This window comes from Martes martes, assembly GCF_963455335.1.
Source record: "Martes martes genome assembly, chromosome: 18".
NCBI classification, from domain to species: Eukaryota; Metazoa; Chordata; class Mammalia; order Carnivora; family Mustelidae; genus Martes; species Martes martes.
In genome coordinates, this window is record NC_137906.1 from 8022625 (window position 1) to 8049133 (window position 26509).

The 26509-nt window shown below is 54.1% G+C and overlaps 1 protein-coding gene across 1 annotated transcript; it reads right to left on the reverse strand.

The window, feature by feature from the left end:
- Positions 1–617: 617 nt before the first annotated feature.
- MUC17 (mucin 17, cell surface associated) lies at positions 618–10244 on the reverse strand (the record flags this gene model as incomplete). The annotated part of the gene is made up of 11 exons (XM_080830418.1): positions 618–1155; positions 2437–2516; positions 3263–3360; positions 3541–3702; positions 4543–4705; positions 4819–4884; positions 5266–5417; positions 7722–7780; positions 8160–8290; positions 8787–8975; positions 10160–10244. 11 exons carry the CDS (start codon positions 10242–10244, stop codon positions 1114–1116), a joined length of 1227 nt encoding a protein of 408 aa, XP_080686544.1. The 3' UTR covers positions 618–1113.
- Positions 10245–26509: the final 16265 nt, after the last annotated feature.

Here is a 26509-nt window from a genome sequence, read left to right on the forward strand (position 1 = left end):
ACCGAGCCAAAGGGACTAAGCCCAGTTTTAAGAGCTGGGGATTTTGATGGCTTTCTGATTGGGGGTTGGGGGAGGTGGGGGGTGGGGAGGGACCAGGACGGGGATGGCCAGGGGCCGACCGGTGCTTGCAGCTGCTCCGAGGGACCATGAGGGGGCAGCAGAGGCTAGGCTCTGTTTTTAGCTTAAGGTTTAAATGGGGTCTCCTGCGGGAGACACCATCCAGAACAAACTTAAGTCCCGAGCTGCGTGGCCGGAATCACGATCAAGCATCCTGGACACGCGAAGGAGGACAGCAGTAAAGCAGGGCTTTAGGAAGAAGCTAGTCCTTACGCAGCAAAAGGCGAGTTGGAGTCTGAATGATCAAATATGCTTTTCCCCCAGACTTAACACGGGGAGTGGATTAGAAAGCTGGAAATAAGCCCCAGGACTCTATCTCTGCAAATCTACGGGAAGAAGCACAAGCCCGTTTCCAGAAGCAGCAGCAAACTCACCACGCCCTGCATCCTGAGGGAGAGGAGGTGAGAGAGCTTTGCAGGTGAAAGAGCCAGTGTAGGGTGTCCGCTGCAGAAAGGACTGGGAGCCGTGCGAAATTTAATGAAGTTGCTTTCATTGTTTTTAGTTACTAGAAATATATATTATTATATTGACTAATAAAAAATCAGAACCGATAGATACATATTAGAACTTTAAAAATACTTATGATCCTATATATTCAAAGAAAATGAACGGTTTAAAGCATTTTCCATGAAAATGAAGTACAATAAATCCTACAAGAGATTCTGTATGATGTAAGGTTGAGTCCTGTGTTTGAGCTGTCGCTGACGTAGCGGGTGGGTCGGACGCTGTCCTTGGTGCTGAAGTGGGGCGGCAGGAGGAAGCCCTTCCCCGGATGTGCAGGGGTGCCTCGCCTGAGATCATAACAAGCCCGTCGGAGTTTCCATGGTTTCCTGTTTGAGAGTTTCCCAGCACTGTGCTCTCCCCTCTTCCTCCTTGGTATGGCTTTTGTTTTTCATCCAGTTCCATGAATGCTCTCAATGGGGAAAAGTTCAACCAGGCTTGGCCAAAGTGAGCTCTCCTCACTCTCTCACCCCACAGCTCCATGCGGGAGCTGCCTTAAATCGATGTCATCATCACCTGGGGCCTCTGAATTCTGATCTGGAAAGAGAGACAGAACCAGGTGAGGGCTAGGCTTGTAAGGAACCTGGGATTTGGAAACATAGTGTTGGGACTGCGGAAGTGCTCAGCTTAGAGTCTAGAACAAATCAACTGCCCCCCACCCCCCGCCCTTAACTCCCAACTTAGGTAGCTTTAAAGGCATTCTAGTAAGGGAGTTTGTCTTTGCCCCAAGGCTTTCCCTAGGGAGTACAGTGCCTGAAGCCAACACACTTCTTCGGAAGTGGGAATACTATGAGCGCATTTCTTCGGCCCTGGAACATCCATCCAGTTGAAATAAAATCAAGGTCGCAATCAATGAGTGGTCACCTCTTGCCAAGTGACCAATCTTGGTCTCAGTCCTAGTGGGACATCCTGACATCACGTACCTCCTGAGGTGGTGCAGTAGCTTTATTTTTCCATGACAAATGTTTAACAGAAACGTCTAAACTGGGACTAATCAAGCCTCTAGGCCCCCAGTTGCCAGTTCACAGGAAGAACAGAGGCTTGAGGGGAAAGAATTAGATATATTCAAAATGTGGGACGTTCCTTAAGACAATCATCCTAGACTCTTAAAAAAAAAACCAATAAATGTAAAAGGTAGGAATCGGTTCTAGATTAAAAAGACCAACGTGACCCAACAAAAGTCAGTGTGTGAAATTTGTTCATATTCCAAAAAGCTAGTAATCACTCTTGGGTTCATTGGAAAAATGGATACGGGGTGATATTGTGCAATTATCATCAACTTGTTAGGAATGCTAATGGTATTTGAGGGTGTGTACTGAAGTGTTTTATGACTTTTATCATTTTATCAAATGTCATAATGTTTATAACTGACTGACAGGTGCTCCAGCTAAGTTTGATGAGAGTGTGTCTCATCGTTGTACACGCTGTGCTGTAAGATGAAAACGTGGCAGCACATTAAATACTGGGGATCGAGGTGGGGCGTTTAGCACACCACTACTCTGACTTTTATGTGGGTTTGAAGAGTAAAACAAATGAACTAAGTTGGCCATCAGGACATACTTGACATGGAAAGAAATTTCTGCACCTGGAGCCCCAGGGGTCTCAGGCAGGTCGACCCCACCTTGCTGCTTAGTTCCTTCTCCTCCCCCTGCTGCCACCCCAAGTTACTGCTCACTTCCTGGCAAGGCACACCTAGATGTCACCTGGGTGAGCAAACCGTAAACACGACTTTGCTTTCCTCAAGAGCCCACCGTGGTAGGAGAGGACACGGGGCCTCAGCGTAGAGGGAGGCGGGCGCCTCACCTGCACGTCTCTCACCTGGGTTTCAGAGTCTATGTGGTCCAGGGAGGGCTGGAAGTTACTATAGATGGAGTCCAAGTGCACGGAGTCGTCTCGATCTGGAGGGAAGGGAGCCCCATGGAAGCAACTGGTTAGAAGACAAGCTCCTGTCCCTCCCTCTAACGTCACCCGCTGCAGGGCCAGAATTTCTTTTTGTCCTTTCCCACACTTTTGCCTTCGTCCTTGCTCTGCCCTCCATTCACAGGAAACCACCAATTTTTTTAAAAAATTCCCTCTTTTAGCTAGAGTGTTTAACCCACATGTAATTGTCGTCGTGGATAGGGTAGATTATTTTTTCCCTTATTTTGTGCTTCCTGTCTGTCATCCCTTTCCTGATCATCTGTTCCCCCTTTTTTGCTTTTTTGTAGGTTGACTAAAATGGTCTCCTCGTTCCATGCTTCCCTTCTTTGGAATGTAAAGACTCGATCTGTAGGAATTTTAACACGTACATTTAACCTGACAAAATGTGCAGCTCACCACCTGGCAGAGAGGGAAATCACTGCTCGGTGAGCTCACCCACTGCCAGGGGGTGCCTGTGCGCGACCACACGGGCAGGTCTGCGTGCTGGAGAAACCCAGACCATCGGCGACCTCGCGTCCCCCAGTGGTCGTGGGCTAGTTATGCTGTGCCCGTCCTCACACCTCATCCAGGGCATTGCGGGAGCCACAGGTGGAAATTGGGGTACAGATGTGGAACCCACTGTTTTAGAGATGAAAATACTGTTCTCTTTGCTCCTTTACGTCCTCCCATGTGTGTCTGTCTCCACACTTTGAGACATTTTGAGCGCACTGAGGACTTCCAGTACCTTCATGGATGTCAAAGCCAATGTTTTGGAAGGTTCCGGGTGTGGGCCGTCCGTCTTCTTCATGCCACTTGTACAACTGAGACACTCTAGACTTCTGCCTGTTGACAGAAGCACCAGAGAGATTCCACGACGATCAGGGAACCGGGATTTGGGGACCGGTTGGGTCCTTCCTTTTAGCTCCCGCACTGTCTACCCCAAGGACCAATGAGTGAAGGCAGAGGGACCAGAAGAGGCGCGGGAGCTGGAGGCCAGAGGAGGAGGTGGCAGCAGCGACTCACCTCTTCAGCTCTCTCTTGGAACGGAGCATGAACGTGGAGAGAACGCCGAGGACGAGGAGCATGACGGCGCCAGCTGCCCCCACGAGCCCGTACACCAGGCTCTTCCGGGTGCTGAACTCACAGGTTTCCCCACTGTACCAGTGGGTGTCCGTGGTCAAGCAGCTGAGAGGGACAGAGGGGGCGGATGGAGGGAGGGAGCATTCTGAGAGAGAGGCAGCCGACAGCCACAGCCTCCCGGCCTCAGATCTGGCCCTGAGCCCGTGGGAGCTTGATGAGGAGAGGGTAAGGGCGACCTCGCTGGGGCGCAGAGCCCGGAGGGGGCGGGCCTCAGAGAGGCCCAGGACTCCGCCCAGTACTTTTAGGTTTTGCAGCCCAGGATCCAGAGCAGTCAGCCCCACTCTGGTGTTGCCCTGGGCTGTACCCAGGAACTGGAGACCCCAATGGCGACCTTTTTATCCACACACTAACCATCACGTTCTCAGCCTCTCCCTTTCCATCAGGAAAAGCAAATCCCATCCCAGATCCCCAGCACACACTGTGCCTCCGAGGCCCCCTCCCCTCCCTGGAGACACCCTTCCTAAGCCCTGTTCCTCTCCTCCCCACACCAACCCGCAAAATCCTCCTTCAGGAAAGCTGCCCGGAACCAGAACAGCGACTCGGGTCTTTGCACGTGTGTCACTCCTTCCCCCTCTGGTTTTGTTTCAATAGCCAAAGCCTGCGGCTGGTCTTTTACAGGCTTTCTACTCCCCCCCCCACCTGGACGCCAGGCTCTATCCTCCCCATCTGACCGGGAGTTTCCCGAAGCTGGGGCTTTCCTTCTGCTTCCCCAGAGCTCGTCCCAGTCCTGACTGCACTGCACAAAGCCCCGGGGAGGGGAGGGGAGCTGCTGCGGCCCCGTCCTGGACCTGGCCTCGGGGCTCTGGCGACTCTCAAGGGAGGCCAGGACCCACTAGGTCCCTGGGCCTGGAGACGGGGTCCCGAGGGCCGCGGTGGGACACTCACTAGCACCGAGGGCCGCTGCGCTCCAGCTGGCACTTCCCCAAGTTGCAGTCCAGGGAGCTGTTGAAGCCGGGCATGCAGCGGGTGATGCAGTACGGCTTCTCTTCCCTGTACACCACGAAGAAGTAGGCGGCGTACTCTTCCCCAGCCCTCTCCTGGCATTCCTCTGCGGGGCGCGGAGGAGTTGCGGTGACCAGGCCAGCAGGCACCTGTGTGCCTCCCTCGACCACCCACCCCGGAGCGCCACGCCCCCGCCCCTCCCCCGCGCCCGTCACCTACTTTCAGGGTTGTAATCAACTGTAACATTTTGCACCTTGGTGGCAGTATTGTTGTAACACAGTATACCTGTGGAAGGAAACACACAGAGCCCCTTGAAGCGAATTCCTTGAGTGGGGGCAGCGGAGCAGGGAGTGAGGCTGTCACGAGGGGTCCCGCACACGGGAAGGCCAGCCTCGAGCCCTGCTCTCCAGAACAATGACCCTCCAAGGGCCCTGTGCCTTCCCCATGTCTCCTCCCACATGCACCTCCGCCAAGACCCCCACACCACTCAGGACGTGCCGAAGACCGCTCTGCATCGCAAGCCATGCTTCTGCTCGCCTTCCGCAGACCCGGGCCTCCCAGGACTGAGCCTGCGGGTGCACCTGCCTCCCCCCAGCCGCCCCGGGGATGCCGAGGCCAAAAGATCCCCCAGGACCCCTTCCGGCCCCTCCCTCCCTAGGAATTTACTTAAGCAGGTATTATTTCTGCTGATTTGCTCTGTGGTTACTTTCTGGATTTTTTCCGTCACTTGCTGGGAGACCTTCGAGAAAACTTCCTTGTATTCTGGGGTGAAGTTGGTCTTCAGGAGGACTTCATGTTCCACCACAATACTGCCGGCACTGAGGAGAGAGAAGGATGTCGGTGAGCAGCCTCCCAGGTCATGACAGGCGCTCGCTTCTCCGACCCCTTGTCCCGGGCACGATATGCCCTTTGCCCCCACGGGAAGGCAGAGCTGGGGGAGGGCGGTTGAAATGACCCCCCAGGGTTCCCTGGGTGAAGGCTCATTCCAGGCACAGTGCTAGGCACTTCCCCATAGGACTCACACCACGACTTGTGCCTAAGGGGACTGTCTCAAAGGTTAGGTTCTAGGCAGCCCTGTGTGGAAGTCTCAAGAAGGCTCAAGCGCAAAGACGGATAGAGGGATGGGACCATGGGAGATCGTCCTCACGCTGCCATCAGATGCGTTCCAGCAGGGGACTGGGCAGCTGCTGGCAAGGGGTCCTTAAGACGTAGGAGGACACCGGGGACTCTTACAGGAGTCGCGAGTTGCTGGGTGGAGGGCTGCAGAAGGTCTGTGAGCCTCTTTTTTTTTTTTTATTTTTTTAAAAGATTTTATTTATTTATTTGACAGATAGAGATCACAAGCAGACAGAGAGTCAGGCAGAGAGAGAGGGAGGGGGAAGCAGGTTCCCTGCTGAGCAGAGAGCCCGATGGGGGGGCTCGATCCCAGGACGCTGGGATCATGACCTGAGCTGAAGGCAGAGGCTTTAACCCACTGAGCCACCCAGGTGCCCTGGTCTGTGAGCCTCTTAAGAGTAGGCACAGATTTGAAGCTCATGTGTGAGTATTTTCTACTCATAAACACTTTCATCAATTCTAAAACGAATCTCTGACACCTAGAAGGTTAAAATTCTAGCCAGCAGTCTCTTCCGACTCTCTGCTTAGGAGCTAGGAGCAGCCGGAGGCAAGGCCACCAAGAAAGCGTGGCTTTAGACACGCTCACAGCTTTCAGTGGCTTCTTTCTCTCGTCCCTTGGTCCACATCCCCGGAGCGGTCCACCTTCTGCGCGTGCAAAGCAGGATCAGGAATGCCGGGAAGTCAACGAACTTCTAGCCCCAACTACTTCTCTCGCGTGCCTGGGTGTGGGGATCATCCGCACCCCAGGAATGAGCTGTTTGCGTTTAAAAATACAGCAACACGGGGCGCCTGGGTGGCTCAGTGGGTTAATCCTCTGCCTTCGGCTCAGGTCATGATCCCAGGGTCCTGGGCTCGAGCCCCGCATCAGGCTCTCCGCTCAGCGGGAAGCCTGCTTCCTCCTCTCTCTCTGCCTGCCTCTCTGCCTACTTGTGATCTCTGTCTGTCAAATAAATAAATAAAATCTTAAAAAAAAAAAAAAAAGCCGAGGCTGATAACCGGACCGAAATTCGGCAGGGCGGGGGGGCAGAATCCTGTGAGAGGGGAGTGGGAGTGAACACCGGCCAGCTGTGGACTCGGACACATTTTCCCTGGGGTTTCCTCCCAGGCGAAGTTACTGGGCTTCATCTCTGAAGACAAGTGCGGCGTCCACCGCACAAGCTGTAACCTGCAGGGCTTCTCGTGTATCAGCGTCTCCAGCGTAAGAGGACCTGGGTGTGAGGTTGGGCCCCCCCACCCTAGCAGTGACCCCCCAGGCAACTCAGTGCCCGTCTCTGGGTCTCTGTTTCTTCATCTGTGCAATGGGACCAGGCCTGCTGGCCTCTCTCACAGGGTGGTTAGGAGCTTCCAAATTGGAAAACATACACGAAACCGTAATTGTTGGAGGGTGTTACGGGCTGAACTGTGTTCCCCCAAAATTCGTGTGTTGAGGCCCTAATCACCCAGTCCCTCAGGACGCGTCTGTATGTGGGGACAGGGTCTTTACAGTTACGAATAAGTTAAAATGAGCCTGTTGGGGTGGGTCTTAATCCAGTCTGAGTGGTGTCCTTATAAGAAGAGGAAATTTGGGGTGGGGGGCGCCCGGCTGGCTCAGTTGGAAAAGTGTGTGACTCTTGATCTCAGGGTCATGAGTTCGAGCCCCATGCTGAGTGAAGAGATTGTCAAAAAAAAAAAAAAAAAAAAGGAGAAGACGAGGAAATTCAGTCACACAAAGACGCACGAGGGATATGCCTGAACAGAGAAAAGCTGTGAGGACCCAGCAAGAAGGCGGTTGTCTACAGGCCAGGGAGAGACTCAGAAGAAACCCAACCCACTGAACACCTTGATCGTGGACTTCCAGCCTCCAGAACGATGAGAAATAAATTTCCGTTGCTTGAGCCCCCCAGTCTGGGCCATTTGGTTATGGGAGCCCTAGTCAGCTAACCTAGGGGCAGGGAACAGCCGTCTTTCCAACTGCGACTGCTGCTTCCGCGGCAAAGACTTTCTTCCCGGGAGCCCCGGATACTTACGACAGCCTTGTGATGTTGACCCCTTGATACTCGGGGATTCCGGAATAAACTTTCTCCATCTGAAAGGCAAAGAGATCACCGTGTCCTCGTAGAGGTCCCAACTTGGAGCCCCGCCGGTCCTTCCCCAGGAACTCGGGAAAGCAGGCGGCGGGCGGACGTGCTGCGTCTCCCACTCCCCGTCCCGCACTGGCAGTGGCACGGGGTCCCGGGGGGTCGGGCCCTCCTCAGAGAGCGGCCCCGCCCCTGGGGCCCCCACTGCCCTTTCATGGAACCTTGTGTTGTCCTTCCACGAGCCCTCTGGCAAGCCCTGAAGAAGGGAGTGAGCTGAGAAACTCACAAACCTCTAACATGGGAACAGCCCTCACGGGCTTTCTTCTCCTCCGGAGACGACTCTGGGAAAGCTGAGTGGCCCACGGGGACCTGCATTCCCAGGCTCACCTCCTTTGTGAATATCGCACTGAAGTTCTGGAATCTTTCAGAATCCCGGTCTTCTAGATCTTTGGTGTACTCCATACTGGTCACTGTCACGGTCATTTCCATCTGGGCAGAGACAGTCTCTGGCGGAGACTCTAAAGGGGCCGGACAGAAGCACCACTTACTGAGGACGGAGCCCCCTCCTGCCCTTTAGCTCCCTCCCAAGGAGACCCACACCCCCAGCAATTCTGCCCTGGGCAGGGGAGTGGCCTGGGTCCAGCACCCACGACCCCCACTCAAGTCCCACCAGGGTGCCCCCCGAGGGTGGGGAGCACTGAGCACTCCTCGTGGCTTTGGGGTTGAGCCCAGGGGATCTCGGGTCCTACATTCTCCAGGAGAACCCCACACACTTTTTGTGTTCTCCTCCATCACTCACTCCTTCGTCTCAAGTGTATTTTATGGTAAAATTCTGATTCAGTTTGTGTTTGGTTCCAAACCAATTCTTCTTGCTTTATTCATTTCTTCATGTCTCAACTTTCTTACCACTGAGTAAAACGGTTGCCTCCGGAAGAAGCCGTATTCCTGGGCATGCAGAAGGGCAGGAAGGGAGGCCCAGCGTTGGGGAGAGCGGGGCCCCGCGGTCTTACTCACCCATCTCAATGCTCGGGACCACCTCCTCGCACCTCGGCCCCTGGTAGAGGCTGGTGCACACACACTTGATCCCGTCCCAGAAGCCGCCATTCTTGCAGATTGGGACCTTGGTCTGGCACTGGTCTCCTTGGTAGCCGTCGGGGCAAATACAGACCTGCCCGTTCCATGTCCCTCCATTTAAGCAGGTCCCTGAAAGGGACAAGGCCCCGGTTACCCACACGTATTTGCACAACACTTCAGGCTCGCAACACGTTCTCCCAAGCAATGCCTAGTCTGATACTCTTGTGAGACCCTCGGGTGGACGGGACAGTTAGTGTCATTCCCACTTTAGAGATGGGACAAGTGAAGAGGAGAGAGGCTTAGACACCTGCCCAAGGGTCCATGTGGAGCCCAGACTTGACCTGGTCTTGGAAAATTTCCATATGATTTACTTTAGCCCCGAGAAGAAAGGGACAGGAAACCGAGTGTTGTCAGGAGTAAGGGACAACACAGTAAAGGTTGAGGAATAGAAAAGAAGAAACAGAAACTCGGAGTACCAGAGGCACTTGACCAGTCTAGATCCCAGCAAGCCTGAGAACGAGTATGTCATCGTCTCTCCAACACCTGCTTCAGAAGAGCTCATACTGGAAACTGTTGCCATCGTGACGATTCCTGATTCCTCTTTATTTTCTGGGATGTGGGGTTTGAGGGAGGAGTGTAACCTCCCTCAACCTGCCTGGAAAAGTGACAGCTCTGCTCCCTTTGGCTTTTCTTTTTCTTTCTCTCTCTCTCTTTTTAAAAGATTTTTTTTTTAACTTATTTGCCAGAGAGACAGAGAGAGCACAAGCAGGGGGAGGGACAGGCAGGGGGAGAAGCAGGTTCCCCGCTGAGCAAGGAGCCTGAGGCAGGACTCGATCTCAGGACTCCGGGATCACGACCTGAGCGAAGGCAGATGCTCAACTGGCTGAGCCCCCCAGGCGTCCTCCCTTTGGCTTTTCTTGAAAAGAGCTGTATCTGCACTAACTAGTGCTCCAGGTGTGTTTGGCCTAGGGAGCCACGTGAGATAAGCACATACTTTAGAAGACCAGCCCCATCTCGGCCTCCTGGTCTACCCCTCCCCTACCAGATTCAGAGTGCGTAGGCCACACCCATGAACAACACATCACAGAGCCTCTGGTTACAGGCCTTTGCTCCAAGACACTGAGGAAGAATGAAAGAGCCGAGTCAAGAGTGCCCTCCCGGTGACACGATAAAGATCCATGAATCCAAATCAGCCTCTCTCTCACTCTCTCTGCTGTGTGTTACTGAAGATATCCAGATCTTTTGTGCACAGCAGCAAAAGCAACTATCGGGGTGTGTGACTTGTTGCCCAAGGGTCTACAGGGAAAGCCAACCTCCAGGCAGTAAGAGGAAGATGAAGGGAGACCGTCCGCCCTCAGACAGGTGATCAGCACCAGCTGTGGACTTGCGGTCTCGCATTCACTACTGGACACCTGTGGGACTTCCTAGGGATGCAAAGTCCAGACCTCCCCTCTGAGAACGCTCAGCGCCTCCCTCTGAGAACTAGAAAGTTCAACATGATGATGCCGCACTGGAAAGAAACCGAAGAACAAAGCCATATGAAATAAAGGCCAGGGACAGAACTCGCCAGAGGCAGAATTCCCCAAGTGCTGAGAAAATGCAGTAGCCGGATGCCGAAGAACTCCCTTCATCTGCCTTAATTCAAGACAGGACTGGGAAGTGCCCAGGCAGACACAGATCGTATCTCTCTGGGCATATCTATGGTTCATCCAAACAAGTAAATGTCTTCAAGTGTTTTAACTAGTGTGTTTTTCTTAATGTATGGCAAAAATCCTCTCTCGCTCTGATAATAAATCTCACAAGTATAAAAGAATATTCTATAATACATGTTGTATATTATATATTATATAATGACACTATTTTTTTTAAGATGTTATTTATTTATTTGACAAATAGAGATCACAAGTAGGCAGAGAGAGAGAGAGGAGGAAGCAGGCTTCCCGCTGAGCAGAGAGCCCAACGCGGGGCTCGATCCTAGGACCCTGAGATCATGACCTGAGCTAAAGGCAGAGGCTTAAACCACTGAGCCACCCAGGCACCCCGTGACAGTATGTTTTAATGGTAGGTATGGACTGGGGCAGGTCTCGTCCTACCCAGAGCAAAGAGAGCTGAGTGGAAGCTCTAGAGACAGAGATTGACAGGGAGGCTTAAGGATATGGAAACATTCAAGGACACAGAGCAGAGCTCAGAGCGCATAAAAGTGAAACTACGTGGTTTCTATAGGGCATGAACAGCAAATAAGAAAAAAATAAGTGAATGGTAGCAAAGAGATAGAGGCTAATAGCATATGTGAGTACAACTGGCAACATCCTCTTCCAAAAAAACAAAAAAAAACAAAAATAAAAGAAACTTAGCACTTTAGCATGAGCAAAATATACGAGAAAAACCCTTAAAAAGAAACGAAATCAAAATGAAGATAAAAATTCATGAGATTGGGCGCCTGGGTGGCTCAGTGGGTTAAGGCGCTGCCTTCGGCTCAGGTCATGATCTCAGGGTCCTGGGATCGAGTTCCGCATCGGGCTCTCTGCTCAGCTGGGAGCCTGCTTCCCTCTCTCTCTGCCTGCCTCTCTGCCTACTTGTGATCTCTCTCTCAGTCAAATAAATAAATAAAATCTTTAAAAAAATTTCATGAGATTATGGGATTTAAAACACAGTGGGACAGAGTTTCCCAGAATAAAAAGGAAGAAATGGACTGTGCATAAACCACCCTGGGGATTGATGGGGTCCAGGCGAAGAGAGGTAAAGCATGTTAAATGACAGAGATGACCTAGCTCAAGAGACAGAGGGCAGGACAGAGGACAGAGACAGGGTGACAGCCCAGATGACATTTGATATCATGGTAAACAATTAATGGCAAAAGAAGAGTATGAAGGGAATAATTTGAGAACCCAAGAAGGAAACTGAAAAGAAATGACAGCTGTAAAGGGCAAAACAAGAAACTGCTTACGGGTTGTGGTTGCAGAAGAAGACGTTGAGGTGCGGGTGCTTCTCATTGTAACAGTGGTTGAACTAGTGAACACAGTCGAGGGGATGGAGGACGTACGGCTGGACGTGCTCCCGTCAGCGGGAGTTAGAGTGGTCGTGGGTCCTGTGCTAGTCTGTCCGGTAGTGCTACTGGCAGTGGGAGTCGGAGAGGTTGTGGGTCCTGTGGTCGTTGGTCCCGTGGTGCTGCTCGCAGTGGGAGTAGGAGTGGTTGTGGGTCCTGTGGTAGACTGTTCCGTGGTACTACTGACAGTGGGAGTCGGAGTGGTTGTGGGTCCTGTGGTCGTTGGTCCCGTGGTGCTCCTCGCAGTGGGAGTCGGAGTGGTTGTGGGTCCTGTGGTAGACTGTCCCATGGTGCTACTGGCAGTGGGAGTTGCAGTGGTTGTGGGTCCTGTGGTAGGTGGTCCCATGGTGCTACTGGCAGTTGGAGTTTGAGTGGTTGTGGGTCCTGTGGTAGTCGGTCCCGTGGTGCTACCGGCAGAGGGACTCAGAGTGGTTGTGGGTCTTGTGGTAGATTGTTCCTGAGTGCTAATGGCAGTGGGAGTCGGAGTGGTTGTGGGTCCTGTGGTAGACTGTTCCGTGGTGCTAGTGGCAGTGGGAGTCGGAGTGGTTTTGGGTCCTGTGGTAGACTGTTCCGTGGTGCTAGTGGCAGTGGGAGTCGGAGTGGTTGTGGGTCCTGTGGTAGACTGTCCCGTGGTGCTACTTTCAGTGGAAGTTGGAGTGGTGGGTCCTGTGGTAGACTGTCCCGTGGTGCTACTGGCAGTGGGAGTCAGAGACGTTGTGGGTCCTGTGGTAGACTGTTCCGTGGTACTATTGACAGTGGGAGTCGGAGTGGTTGTGGGTCCTGTGGTAGACTGTCCCGTGGTGCTACTGGCAGTGGGAGATGGAGTGGTTGTGGGTCCTGTGGTAGGTGGTCCCATGGTGCTACTGGCAGTTGGAGTTTGAGTGGTTGTGGGTCCTGTGGTAGTCGGTCCCGTGGTGCTACCGGCAGTGGGACTCGGAGTGGTTGTGGGTCTTGTGGTAGATTGTTCCTGAGTGCTACTGGCAGTGGGAGTCGGAGTGGTTGTGGGTCCTGTTGTAGTCGGTCCCGTGGTGCTACTTTCAGTGGGAGTTGGAGTGGTGGGTCCTGTGGTAGACTGTTCTGTGGTGCTACTGGCAGTGGGAGTCGGACTGATTGTAGGTACTATGGTAGACTGTTCCGTGGTGCTACTGGCAGTGGGAGTAGGAGTGCTGGTGTGTCCTGTTGTAGTTTGTCCTGTGGTGCTACTGGCAGTGGAAGTAGGAGTGATTGTGGTTCCTGTGGTAGTCTCTCCTGTGGTGCTACTAGCAGTGGGTGTTGAAATGGTAGTGGGTCCTGTGGTAGACTGTTCAGTGGTACTACTTTCAGTGGGAGTTGGAGTGGTGGGTCCTGTGGTAGACTGTCCCGTGGTGCTACTTTCAGTGGGAGTTGGAGTGGTGGGTCCTGTGGTAGACTGTCCTGTGGTGGTACTTTCAGTGGGAGTTGGAGTGGTGGGTCCTGTGGTAGACTGTCCCGTGGTGCTACTTTCAGTGGGAGTTGGAGTGGTGGGTCCTGTGGTAGACTGTCCTGTAGTGCTACTGGCAGTGGGAGTTGGAGTGGTGGTGGGTCCTGTGGTAGACTGTCCCGTGGTGCTACTGGCAGTGGGAGTTGGAGTGGTGGTGGGTCCTGTGGTAGACTGTCCTGTGGTGCTACTGGCAGTGGGAGTTGGAGTGGAGGTGGGCACTGTGGTAGACTGTTCCGTGGTGCTACTGGCAGTGGGAGTCGGAGTGGTTGTGGGTCCTGTGGTAGACTGTCCCGTGGTGCTACTGGCAGTGGGAGTCGGAGTGGTTGTAGGTACTATGGTAGACTGTTCCATGGTGCTACTGGCAGTGGGAGTCGGAGTGGTGATGGGTCCTGTTGTAGTTTGTCCCGTGGTGCTACTGGGAGTTGGAGTAGGAGTGGTTGTGGGTCCTGTGGTAGTCTGTCCTGTGGTGCTACCAGCAGTGGGAGTAGGAGTGGTTGTGGGTCCTGAAGTAGTCGGTCCCGTGGTGCTACTTTCGGTGGGAGTTGGAGTGGTGGGTCCTGTGATAGACTCTTCCGTGGTGCTACTGGCAGTGGGAGTCGGAGTGGTTGTAGGTACTATGGTAGACTGTTCCGTGGTGCTACTGGCAGTGGGAGTTGGAGTGGAGGTGGGCCCTGTGGTAGACTGTTCCATGGTGCTACTGGCAGTGGGTGTAGGAGTTGTTGTGGGTCCTGTGGTAGACTGTTCAGTGGTGCTACTTTCAGTGGGAGTTGGAGTGGTGGGTCCTGTGGTAGACTGTTCAGTGGTGCTACTGGCAGTGGGAGTTGGAGTGGTGGTGAATCCTGTGGTAGACTGTCCCGTGGTGCTACTTTCAGTGGGAGTTGGAGTGGTGGTGGGTCCTGTGGTAGACTGTCTCGTGGTGCTACTGGCAGTGGGAGTTGGAGTGGAGGTGGGCCCTGTGGTAGACTGTTCCGTGGTGCTACTGGCAGTGGGAGTCAGAGTGGTTGTGGGTCCTGTGGTAGATTGTCCCGTGGTGCTACTGGCAGTGGGAGTCGGAGTGGTTGTAGGTACTATGGTAGACTGTTCTGTGGTGCTACTGGCAGTGGGAGTCGGAGTGGTGATGGGTCCTGTTGTAGTTTGTCCCGTGGTGCTACTGGGAGTTGGAGTAGGAGTTGTTGTGGGTCCTGTGGTAGACTGTCCCGTGGTGCTACTGGCAGTGGGAGTTGGAGTGGAGGTGGGCCCTGTGGTAGACTGTTCCGTGGTGCTACTGGCAGTGGGAGTTGGAGTGGTGGTGGGTCCTGTGGTAGTCTGTTCCATGGTGCTACTGGCAGAGGGAATGGGAGTGGATGTCGGCCCAGTGGTAGACCATTCTGTGGTGCTACTGGCAGTGGGCGTTGGAGTGGTTGTGGGTCCTGTGGTAGTCGGTCCCATGGTGCTATTGGCAGTGGGTGTAGGAGCGGTGGTGTGTCCTGTGGTAGTCTGCTCTGTGGTGCTACTGGCAGTGGGAGTAGGAGTGGAGGTGGGCCCTGTGGTAGACTGTTCCATGGTGCTACTGGCAGTGGGTGTAGGAGTTGTTGTGGGTCCTGTGGTAGACTGTTCAGTGGTGCTACTTTCAGTGGGAGTTGGAGTGGTGGGTCCTGTGGTAGACTGTTCAGTGGTACTACTGGCAGTGGGAGTTGGAGTGGTGGTGAATCCTGTGGTAGACTGTTCCGTGGTGCTACTGGCAGTGGGAGTTGGAGTGGAGGTGGGCCCTGTGGTAGACTGTTCCATGGTGCTACTGGCAGTGGGTGTAGGAGTTGTTGTGGGTCCTGTGGTAGACTGTTCAGTGGTGCTACTTTCAGTGGGAGTTGGAGTGGTGGGTCCTGTGGTAGACTGTTCAGTGGTGCTACTGGCAGTGGGAGTTGGAGTGGTGGTGAATCCTGTGGTAGACTGTTCCGTGGTGCTACTGGCAGTGGGAGTTGGAGTGGAGGTGGGCCCTGTGGTAGACTGTTCCATGGTGCTACTGGCAGTGGGTGTAGGAGTTGTTGTGGGTCCTGTGGTAGACTGTTCAGTGGTGCTACTTTCAGTGGGAGTTGGAGTGGTGGGTCCTGTGGTAGACTGTTCATTGGTGCTACTGGCAGTGGGAGTTGGAGTGGTGGCGAATCCTGTGGTAGACTGTCCCGTGGTGCTACTTTCAGTGGGAGTTGGAGTGGTGGTGGGTCCTGTGGTAGACTGTCTCGTGGTGCTACTGGCAGTGGGAGTTGGAGTGGAGGTGGGCCCTGTGGTAGACTGTTCCGTGGTGCTACTGGCAGTGGGAGTTGGAGTGGTGGTGGGTCCTGTGGTAGTCTGTTCCATGGTGCTACTGGCAGAGGGAATGGGAGTGGATGTCGGCCCAGTGGTAGACCATTCTGTGGTGCTACTGGCAGTGGGCGTTGGAGTGGTTGTGGGTCCTGTGGTAGTCGGTCCCATGGTGCTACTGGCAGTGGGTGTAGGAGCGGTGGTGTGTCCTGTGGTAGTCTGCTCTGTGGTGCTACTGGCAGTGGGAGTAGGAGTGGTTGTGGTTCCTGTGGTAGTTGGTCCCATGGTGCTACTGGGAGTTGGAGTAGGAGTGGTTGTGGATCCTGTGGTAGTCTGTCCTGTGGTGCTACCGGCAGTGGGAGTAGGAGTGGTTGTGGGTCCTGTGGTAGACTGTCCTGTGGTGCTACCGGGAGTTGGAGTAGGAGTGGTTGTGGGTCCTGTTGTAGTCAGTCCCATGGTGCTACTTTCAGTGGGAGTTGGAGTGGTGGGTCCTGTGGTAGACTGTTCCGTGGTGCTACTGGCAGTGGGAGTCAGAGTGGTGATGGGTCCTGTTGTAGTTTGTCCCCTGGTGCTACTGGGAGTTGGAGTAGGAGTGGTTGTGGGTCCTGTGGTAGTCTGTCCTGTAGTGCTACCAGCAGTGGAAGTAGGAGTGGTTGTGGGTCCTGTTGTAGTCGGTCCCATGGTGCTACTTTCAGTGGGAGTTGGAGTGGTGGGTCCTGTGGTAGACTGTTCCGTGGTGCTACTGGCAGTGGGAGTAGGAGTGCTGGTGTGTCCTGTTGTAGTTTCTCCTGTGGTGCTGCTGGCAGTGGAAGTAGGAGTGATTGTGGTTCCTGTGGTAGTCTCTCCTGTGGTGCTACTAGCAGGGGGCGTTGAAATGGTTGTGGGTCCTGTGGTAGACTGTTCAGTGGTGCTACTGGCAGTGGGAGTAGGAGTGGTTGTGGGTCCTGTGGTAGACTGCCCTGTGGTGCTACTGGAAGTGGGCGTTGGAGTGGTTGTGGGTCCTGTGGTAGACTGTCCCGTGGTGCTACTGGCTGTGGGAGTCGGAGTGGATGTAGGTACTATGGTAGACTGTTCCGTGGTGCTACTGGCAGTGGGAGTTGGAGTGGTTGTGGGTCCTGTGGTAGTCTCTCCTGTGGTGCTACTTGCTGTGGGAGTCGGAGTGGATGTAGGTACTATGGTAGACTGTTCCGTGGTGCTACTGGCAGTGGGAGTTGGAGTGGAGGTGGGCCCTGTGGTAGACTGTTCCGTGGTGATACTGGGAGTTGGAGTAGGAGTGGTTGTGGGTCCTGTGGTAGTCTCTCTTGTGGTGCTACCAGCAGTGGGAGTAGGAGTGGTTGTGGGTCCTGTGGTAGTCGGTCCCGTGGTGCTACTGGCAGTGGGTGTAGGAGCGGTGGTGTGTCCTGTGGTAGTCTGCTCTGTGGTGCTACTGGCAGTGGGAGTAGGAGTGGTTGTGGTTCCTGTGGTAGTTGGTCCCATGGTGCTACTGGGAGTTGGAGTAGGAGTGGTTGTGGATCCTGTGGTAGTCTGTCCTGTGGTGCTACCGGCAGTGGGAATAGGAGTGGTTGTGGGTCCTGTGGTAGACTGTCCTGTGGTGCTACCGGGAGTTGGAGTAGGAGTGGTTGTGGGTCCTGTTGTAGTCAGTCCCATGGTGCTACTTTCAGTGGGAGTTGGAGTGGTGGGTCCTGTGGTAGACTGTTCCGTGGTGCTACTGGCAGTGGGAGTCAGAGTGGTGATGGGTCCTGTTGTAGTTTGTCCCCTGGTGCTACTGGGAGTTGGAGTAGGAGTGGTTGTGGGTCCTGTGGTAGTCTGTCCTGTAGTGCTACCAGCAGTGGAAGTAGGAGTGGTTGTGGGTCCTGTTGTAGTCGGTCCCATGGTGCTACTTTCAGTGGGAGTTGGAGTGGTGGGTCCTGTGGTAGACTGTTCCGTGGTGCTACTGGCAGTGGGAGTAGGAGTGCTGGTGTGTCCTGTTGTAGTTTCTCCTGTGGTGCTGCTGGCAGTGGAAGTAGGAGTGATTGTGGTTCCTGTGGTAGTCTCTCCTGTGGTGCTACTAGCAGGGGGCGTTGAAATGGTTGTGGGTCCTGTGGTAGACTGTTCAGTGGTGCTACTGGCAGTGGGAGTAGGAGTGGTTGTGGGTCCTGTGGTAGACTGCCCTGTGGTGCTACTGGAAGTGGGCGTTGGAGTGGTTGTGGGTCCTGTGGTAGACTGTCCCGTGGTGCTACTGGCTGTGGGAGTCGGAGTGGATGTAGGTACTATGGTAGACTGTTCCGTGGTGCTACTGGCAGTGGGAGTTGGAGTGGTTGTGGGTCCTGTGGTAGTCTCTCCTGTGGTGCTACTTGCTGTGGGAGTCGGAGTGGATGTAGGTACTATGGTAGACTGTTCCGTGGTGCTACTGGCAGTGGGAGTTGGAGTGGAGGTGGGCCCTGTGGTAGACTGTTCCGTGGTGATACTGGGAGTTGGAGAAGGAGTGGTTGTGGGTCCTGTGGTAGTCTCTCTTGTGGTGCTACCAGCAGTGGGAGTAGGAGTGGTTGTGGGTCCTGTTGTAGTCAGTCCCGTGGTGCTACTGGCAGTGGGAGTTGGAGTGGTGGTGGGTCCTGTGGTAGTCTGTCCCGTGGTGCTACTCGCAGAGGGAGTTGGAGTGGATGTGGGTCCAGTGGTAGACCGCTCCGTGTTGCTACTGGCAGTGGGCGTTGGAGTGGTTGTGGGTCCTGTGGTAGTCGGTTCCATGGTGCTACTGGCAGTGGGTGTAGGAGCGGTGGTGTGTCCTGTGGTAGTCTGTTCTGTGGTGCTCCTGGCAGTGGGAGTTGGAGTGGTGGTGAGTCCTGTGGTAGACTGACCCGTGGTGCTACTGGCAGTGGGAGTTGGAGTGGAGGTGGGCCTTGTGGTAGACTGTTCCGTGGTGCTACTGGCAGTGGGAGTCGGAGTGGTGATGGGTCCTGTTGTAGTTTGTCCCGTGGTGCTACTGGGAGTTGGAGTAGGAGTGGTTGTGGGTCCTGTGGTAGTCTGTCCTGTGGTGCTACCAGCAGTGGGAGTAGGAGTGGTTGTGGGTCCTGTTGTAGTCGGTCCCATGGTGCTACTTTCAGTGGGAGTTGGAGTGGTGGGTCCTGTGGTAGTCTGTTCCATGGTGCTACTGGCAGTGGGAGTCAGAGTGGTTGTAGGTACTATGGTAGACTGTTCCGTGGTGCTACTGGCAGTGGGAGTAGGAGTGCTGGTGGGTCCTGTTGTAGTTTGTCCTGTGGTGCTACTGGCAGTGGAAGTAGGAGTGATTGTGGTTCCTGTGGTAGTCTCTCCTGTGGTGCTACTAGCAGTGGGCATTGAAATGGTTGTGGGTCCTGTAGTAGACTGTTCAGTGGTGCTGCTGGCAGTGGAAGTAGGAGTGATTGTGGTTCCTGTGGTAGTCTCTCCTGTGGTGCTACTAGCAGTGGGCGTTGAAATGGTTGTGGGTCCTGTGGTAGACTGTTCTGTGGTGCTACTGGCAGTGGGAGTCGGAGTGGTGATGGGTCCTGTTGTAGTTTGTCCCGTGGTGCTACTGGGAGTTGGAGTAGGAGTGGTTGTGGGTCCTGTGGTAGTCTGTCCTGTGGTGCTACCAGCAGTGGGAGTAGGAGTGGTTGTGGGTCCTGTTGTAGTCGGTCCCATGGTGCTACTTTCAGTGGGAGTTGGAGTGGTGTGTCCTGTGGTAGACTGTTCCATGGTGCTACTGGCAGTGGGAGTCAGAGTGCTGGTGGGTCCTGTTGTAGTTTGTCCTGTGGTGCTACTGGCAGTGGAAGTAGGAGTGATTGTGGTTCCTGTGGTAGTCTCTCCTGTGGTGCTACTAGCAGTGGGCGTTGAAATGGTTGTGGGTCCTGTGGTAGACTGTTCAGTGGTGCTGCTGGCAGTGGAAGTAGGAGTGATTGTGGTTCCTGTGGTAGTCTCTCCTGTGGTGCTACTAGCAGTGGGCGTTGAAATGGTTGTGGGTCCTGTGGTAGACTGTCCCGTGGTGCTACTGGCAGTGGGAGTTGGAGTGGAGGTGGGCACTGTGGTAGACTGTTCCGTGGTGCTACTGGCAGTGGGAGTTGGAGTGGTGGTGAGTCCTGTGGTAGACTGACCCGTGGTGCTACTGGCAGTGGGAGTTGGAGTAGAGGTGGGCCTTGTGGTAGACTGACCCGTGGTGCTACTGGCAGTGGGAGTCGGAGTGGTGATGGGTCCTGTTGTAGTTTGTCCCGTGGTGCTACTGGGAGTTGGAGTAGGAGTGGTTGTGGGTCCTGTGGTAGTCTGTCCTGTGGTGCTACCAGCACTGGGAGTAGGAGTGGTTGTGGGTCCTGTTGTAGTCGGTCCCATGGTGCTACTTTCAGTGGGAGTTGGAGTGGTGGGTCCTGTGGTAGACTGTTCCATGGTGCTACTGGCAGTGGGAGTCAGAGTGGTTGTAGGTACTATGGTAGACTGTTCCATGGTGCTACTGGCAGTGGGAGTCGGAGTGCTGGTGGGTCCTGTTGTAGTTTGTCCTGTGGTGCTACTGGCAGTGGAAGTAGGAGTGATTGTGGTTCCTGTGGTAGTCTCTCCTGTGGTGCTACTAGCAGTGGGCGTTGAAATGGTTGTGGGTCCTGTGGTAGACTGTTCAGTGGTGCTACTGGCAGTGGGAGTCGGAGTGGTTGTGGGTCCTGTGGTAGACTGTCCCGTGGTGCTACTGGCAGTGGGAGTTGGAGTGGAGGTGGGCACTGTGGTAGACTGTTCCGTGGTGCTACTGGCAGTGGGAGTCGGAGTGGTGATGGGTCCTGTTGTAGTTTGTCCCGTGGTGCTACTGGGAGTTGGAGTAGGAGTGGTTGTGGGTCCTGTGGTAGTCTGTCCTGTGGTGCTACCAGCAGTGGGAGTAGGAGTGGTTGTGGGTCCTGTTGTAGTCGGTCCCATGGTGCTACTGGCAGTGGGAGTTGGAGTGGAGGTGGGCACTGTGGTAGACTGTTCCGTGGTGCTACTGGCAGTGGGAGTAGGAGTGCTGGTGTGTCCTGTTGTAGTTTGTCCTGTGGTGCTACTGGCAGTGGAAGTAGGAGTGATTGTGGTTCCTGTGGTAGTCTCTCCTGTGGTGCTACTAGCAGTGGGCATTGAAATGGTTGTGGGTCCTGTGGTAGACTGTTCAGTGGTGCTGCTGGCAGTGGAAGTAGGAGTGATTGTGGTTCCTGTGGTAGTCTCTCCTGTGGTGCTACTAGCAGGGGGCGTTGAAATGGTTGTGGGTCCTGTGGTAGACTGTTCAGTGGTGCTACTGGCAGTGGGAGTCGGAGTGGTTGTGAGTCCTGTGGTAGACTGTCCCATGGTGCTACTGGCAGTGGGAGTTGGAGTGGTGGTGAGTCCTGTGGTAGACTGACCTGTGGTGCTACTGGCAGTGGGAGTCGGAGTGGTTGTGGGTCCTGTGGTAGACTGTCCCGTGGTGCTACTGGCAGTGGGAGTTGGAGTGGAGGTGGGCCTTGTGGTAGACTGTTCCGTGGTGCTACTGGCAGTGGGAGTCGGAGTGGTGATGGGTCCTGTTGTAGTTTGTCCCGTGGTGCTACTGGGAGTTGGAGTAGGAGTGGTTGTGGGTCCTGTGGTAGTCTGTCCTGTGGTGCTACCAGCAGTGGGAGTAGGAGTGGTTGTGGGTCCTGTGGTAGTCTGTCCTGTGGTGCTACCAGCAGTGGGAGTAGGAGTGGTTGTGGGTCCTGTTGTAGTCGGTCCCATGGTGCTACTTTCAGTGGGAGTTGGAGTGGTGGATCCTGTGGTAGACTGTTCCATGGTGCTACTGGCAGTGGGAGTAGGAGTGCTGGTGTGTCCTGTTGTAGTTTGTCCTGTGGTGCTACTGGCAGTGGAAGTAGGAGTGATTGTGGTTCCTGTGGTAGTCTCTCCTGTGGTGCTACTAGCAGGGGGCGTTGAAATGGTTGTGGGTCCTGTGGTAGACTGTTCAGTGGTGCTGCTGACAGTGGAAGTAGGAGTGATTGTGGTTCCTGTGGTAGTCTCTCCTGTGGTGCTACTAGCAGTGGGCGTTGAAATGGTTGTGGGTCCTGTGGTAGATTGTTCAGTGGTGCTACTGGCAGTGGGAGTCGGAGTGGTTGTGGGTCCTGTGGTAGACTGTCCCGTGGTGCTACTGGCAGTGGGAGTTGGAGTGGAGGTGGGCACTGTGGTAGACTGTTCCGTGGTGCTACTGGCAGTGGGAGTTGGAGTGGTGGTGAGTCCTGTGGTAGACTGACCCGTGGTGCTACTGGCAGTGGGAGTTGGAGTGGAGGTGGGCCTTGTGGTAGACTGTTCCGTGGTGCTACTGGCAGTGGGAGTTGGAGTGGAGGTGGGCACTGTGGTAGACTGTTCCGTGGTGCTACTGGCAGTGGGAGTAGGAGTTGTTGTGGGTCCTGTGGTAGACTGTCCCCTGGTGCTACTGGAATTGAGCGTTCGATTGGCGGTTCCTGAGTTAGTGTGTTCTCTGATGCTATTGGCAGTGAGAGTTTTAGTCCTTTTGGATTGTCCTTTTGTTTTAATTGTGTGTCTTCTGGCTTCTTTATAGGAACCATGGAATGAAAAGTCTAGGGATTTGGGGGCCTGTGAGGCTTGTTCCAGTCCTTTGGCACGAAGGTGCTCCTTCTCCGTCCTCCAGGGCTGCTGTGCCTGACTTGTATCCCTGGTGTCTTGTATCTGCTTACACTGAGGGTCCTGGGGGTTCTCCTGTGACTCACACCCTCCTCCGTCCCATACTGCCCTGTCTCCTTGGAGACCTGAAAGACAGAAAGGGAAATTAGTCTCCTGGATCTATAACTTTCCTTCCCTTTTGAGATCCTTACTTCTCTCAAAGCTCTGTGATTCCCGCCCCCAGCCCAGCCCGGTCTCTTCTGGAAAGGGCCATCTTGCTTGTTTCAAGATCTAGAGGTGAGGCAAGCAGGCAGGGGGTTGGGGGGATGAGCTCTGGAATATTTTGACGATGGGACAATGTCGTGTTGCAGAGCAGTAGGAAATGGAGTTTCTGCCCAATTCGGGAGTCGGATTTCAAGAAATTAAGTGTTCCCATGTGTCTGAGCCCTTCCAATGGAATGTGAGCAGAACCGAGCATACCACTTCCAGGCCAGCCCAGAAACTTCTCGTCGTGGCCCTCATTGCTCTTCCAGCTGGAGGCTGATGGCAAGGAGGCCCAAGAGGAGAGGAAGCCTCAGGAAGAGGGATCCTAGGTCCCTGAGTCACCACAGAAGGAAAGTTACCTGCCAACCACGAACATCTGCCTCATATTATTACATGAGCAAGAAAAAAATCTTTTGTGGTTGAGCAATTTCACATTTGGGGCATATCTGTTATAGCAGATACAAAATATCCTAATAATATGGGAAAGAGCCTCATTTAAGCTCTAGGAATGGATACACTTACTCTCATTATCTTTAAGAAATGTAAACCTTTTTGGGGCGCCTGGGTGGCTCAGTGGGTTAGGGCCTCTGCCTTCGGCTCGGGTCATGGTTCCAGGGTCCTGGGATCGAGCCCTGCATCGGGCTCTCTGCTCAGTGGGGAGCCTGCTTCCCCCGCCCTCTCTGCCTGCCTCTCTGCCTACTTGTGATCTCCGTCTGTCAGATAAATACATTTTAAAAATCTTAAAAAAAAAAAAGAAATCTAAACCTTTTGTATTAAATAATTCTTCACACTTGCGATTTAAGATATTTGTAATGTTCAAGAGAATTTGGCCTAACGTGCCAACCCTGTAGTTTCAATTTGTAACATATAATTGAGTGATTGATTTAGACTTGTCATTTTACATTAAAATCTCGCTAAGACTGTAAACAATATGAAAACATTTAAGAGAAGCTAATAGCTACCACACAGATAATTACAATGTATTTGACTTGAAGGTTTGGGGGGAGTTTTAAAAAAAACCTATATTTAATGTACTACATTTGTGGAGTTTCTTGAATACTTGGAAAGGTTTCCTTATTAATCAAACCATGAAAGACTTTCAATAGGAAAAGTGATGTATTCATTTTATAAGTGTAACTCGAAAGGTTGAAAAGTGATTTAATCGGCCAAGTATGTAAAATGATTACACACTAATCGAAGGTGGTTATCAAAGCGTTATACTTCTGCTTCTGGTCAAGAAGGAGTGTCAGGGATTGGAATTCACCCTCCTACCTGAGACCACACCCAGCCCCCAGATAACCACATCACCACGCAAGAGATAAGAAATGACGACTGTCAGTACAAAGGTTGTCAGGCAACAGAGGACAGCGGTCCCCGAGAGGCACACGAGGAAAGCAACAAGGGGAGCCCTGTGATGGCCCAGGCTTGCTGACGGCAGACGCCTTCCAGGCAGAGGGCCCGGAGGGAGAACCAGCGGGAGCCCACCCCATCTCCTAAACTGAGGAGATGCACATCAGTGTCTTGAGAGACCAAAGCAGCTGGAGGTCACAGGTCAGACCGACTGGGGAGGCAGACGTGCACAGAGGGGCCCCCGGATATCCGCCACGGCGCTCTACCGACCAGAGCGTGCTTAGGAAACAACTCCCCGAGATCCAGGAAGTGCCCCTGGAAAAGATCAGAAGGAAGCTGCCCAGGCTGTCGTGCAGGGATGGGAACAGTGCTGGTCCCACCAGCCAAATTGGAAAAACCTGTACTTCTCAGGGGATGGGACCGAGAACTCAGGAAGATCCTACTTCAGTCCTAGGAAATACAAGCCCTGCACACCGCGTGTGGGCCTCTTGCTCTGTCCTCCCCACCCCAACGGCAAGCTGACTCCCGTTTTGACCGGACAAAGTCAGGTGACATTAAGTAGACATGCCAGACTCATTTAAAACAGAACTGCTGAGGGGCGCCTGGGTGGCTCAGTGGGTTAAGCCTCTGCCTTCGGCTCGGGTCATGATCCCAGCGTCCTGGGATCGAGCCCCACATCGGGCTCTCTGCTCAGTGGGGAGCCTGCTTCCTCCTCTCTCTCTGCCTGCCTCTCTGCCTACTTGTGATCCGTCTGTCAAATAAGTAAATAAAAAATTAAAAAAAAAAACAACAGAACTGCTGAGTTCTCTGCTAGATCCCTTGGGGCAAGCAGCCTTCTTCTATGGACTGTTTAAGTCGAGCCCCTTGAAGGGTACTCCTTCTCTTCCCCCCCATCACCTCCCACCTCTGCAGTGCCACCCAGGCCTGCTGGTGTTCCCTGCAGAGCACATCCCGGATGTGTCCACTTCCTTCCGTGGCTCCTGAAGCCACCGGATCAGCGATGCCGTGGACTCCCACCTGGCCTCCTGCCCTGTCTCCCCACTTCCCAGCCGGGCCTCCACGCCAAGCACTCCTACACGCCGAAGCTAGAGGGATCCCTTCATGACACACGTGTGGGGTTACTTCTGGGCTTTAACCCCCCACTGTGGCCCCCTCCCCAGATCTGTATGGTGAAGTCCTAACCCCTAGGACCACAGAACGTTACATCTGGAATTAGGATTGTTGCCGATGTAATTACGTAAGATGAGGTCACCCCCAGAGTAGAGTGGGCCCTCATCCAAAATGACGGGTATCCTTCTAAGAAGGACCCGGGTCCGTATTTTGAACACAGGGACGTGTGCACAGGGAGATCCCGGGGGAAGGATGAAGGCAGAGGCGACATGCTTGCGAGCCACAGAATGCCAAGCTTGCCAGCAGCGACCAAATGCCAGAGGACAGGCCTGGAGAGATCGTTCCTTCCCCACCACCTTCAGAAGGAGCACGGTCCTGCTGATAGCTTGGTTTTGGACTTCTGACCTCCAGACCCGTGAGTCAGGATTTTCCCTGTTGTTTAAGCCACTCAGGTCGTACTAATTTGCTGTGGTGGTCCAGGGAGTGAGACTCCTCCTGGTCACCTGTAGCTGCAGCCGTGGGTTCAAGGGGAGAGAAGTCCGTGGTGAACACCCAGGAAGGCTTCTCGGAGGAGGCGGACCGTGTTGATGGAGGGGAGGAGGAAGGTAGCCTCTAGACTCACTCTGGAGGCTGACAGTGGGACGGTGCTGAGGATGTGGGTGGGCGAAACACTCAGGATGGGCAGTCGGGGAGAGGGCACGGGGAGAGGCCTGAGCACCCAGCGTTGGACACATTTGTGCTGGCCGTGGGAGGGGAGAGGCCCTTGCCACAGCTGGACAGGGCCGAGCTGGGTGCAGGATGTTGTTTTGCTGATAAGCGCTGTATAACCAGGACGTGCTGGGAGAGGGGACCAGGTGGCCATGAGAGGGTGTGCCTGCCAGGAAGAGCCAGCTGAAAGCCACGAGGCTCCTCCTTGAGGGCCACACACCACTCAGTCATCCCCAGCCCAGCAGCCTGAGAAGGGATGCGGCGCTGGGTCGCCGGAGAGGGCATACGGGAGAGTCAGGTGCCGCTCAAAGCTGGCCAGAGCTTTACAGACCAGCTGATGCCAGACGCAGAATGGGGACCCCGGGACCCCAGAGAGCAGGAGCAGAGGGTCTGCAAGGCTCCGTTTCACTGAGGGGGAGACTGAGGCTAGAGATGCAATGAGCCACAGCGTGCAGCCCGTGGGAGAGGCTGGGGCAGGGAAGAAGGGGGAAAAACGGCGGCAAAGAGAGGAAGAGGGAGGGGAGAGGCGGGCCAGAAAGGGGCGGGGGGGGGCAGAGTGGGAGGGAGCTAGAAACATCTTCCCCAACTAAGGCACATCACGGTGCCTCAAATGGCTTTGTTAGAGGTAAGTCACTAAGAATCTGGACAGCGTAGACAGTGCCTAGGAAGACGGGGTCACTCTTTCTTTTTTTTAATTCAATTAGCCAACATATAGCAGATCATTAGTTTTTGATGTAGTGTTCAAGGATTCGTTAGTTACACAGAACACCCAGTGCTCATGACGTCACGGGCCCTCCTTAATGCCCGTCACCCAGTTACCCCCGCCCCCCTCCAGCAGCCCTCAGTGTGCTTCCCAGAGTTGAGAGTCTGCCCCGGTTTGTCTCCCTCTCTGACCTC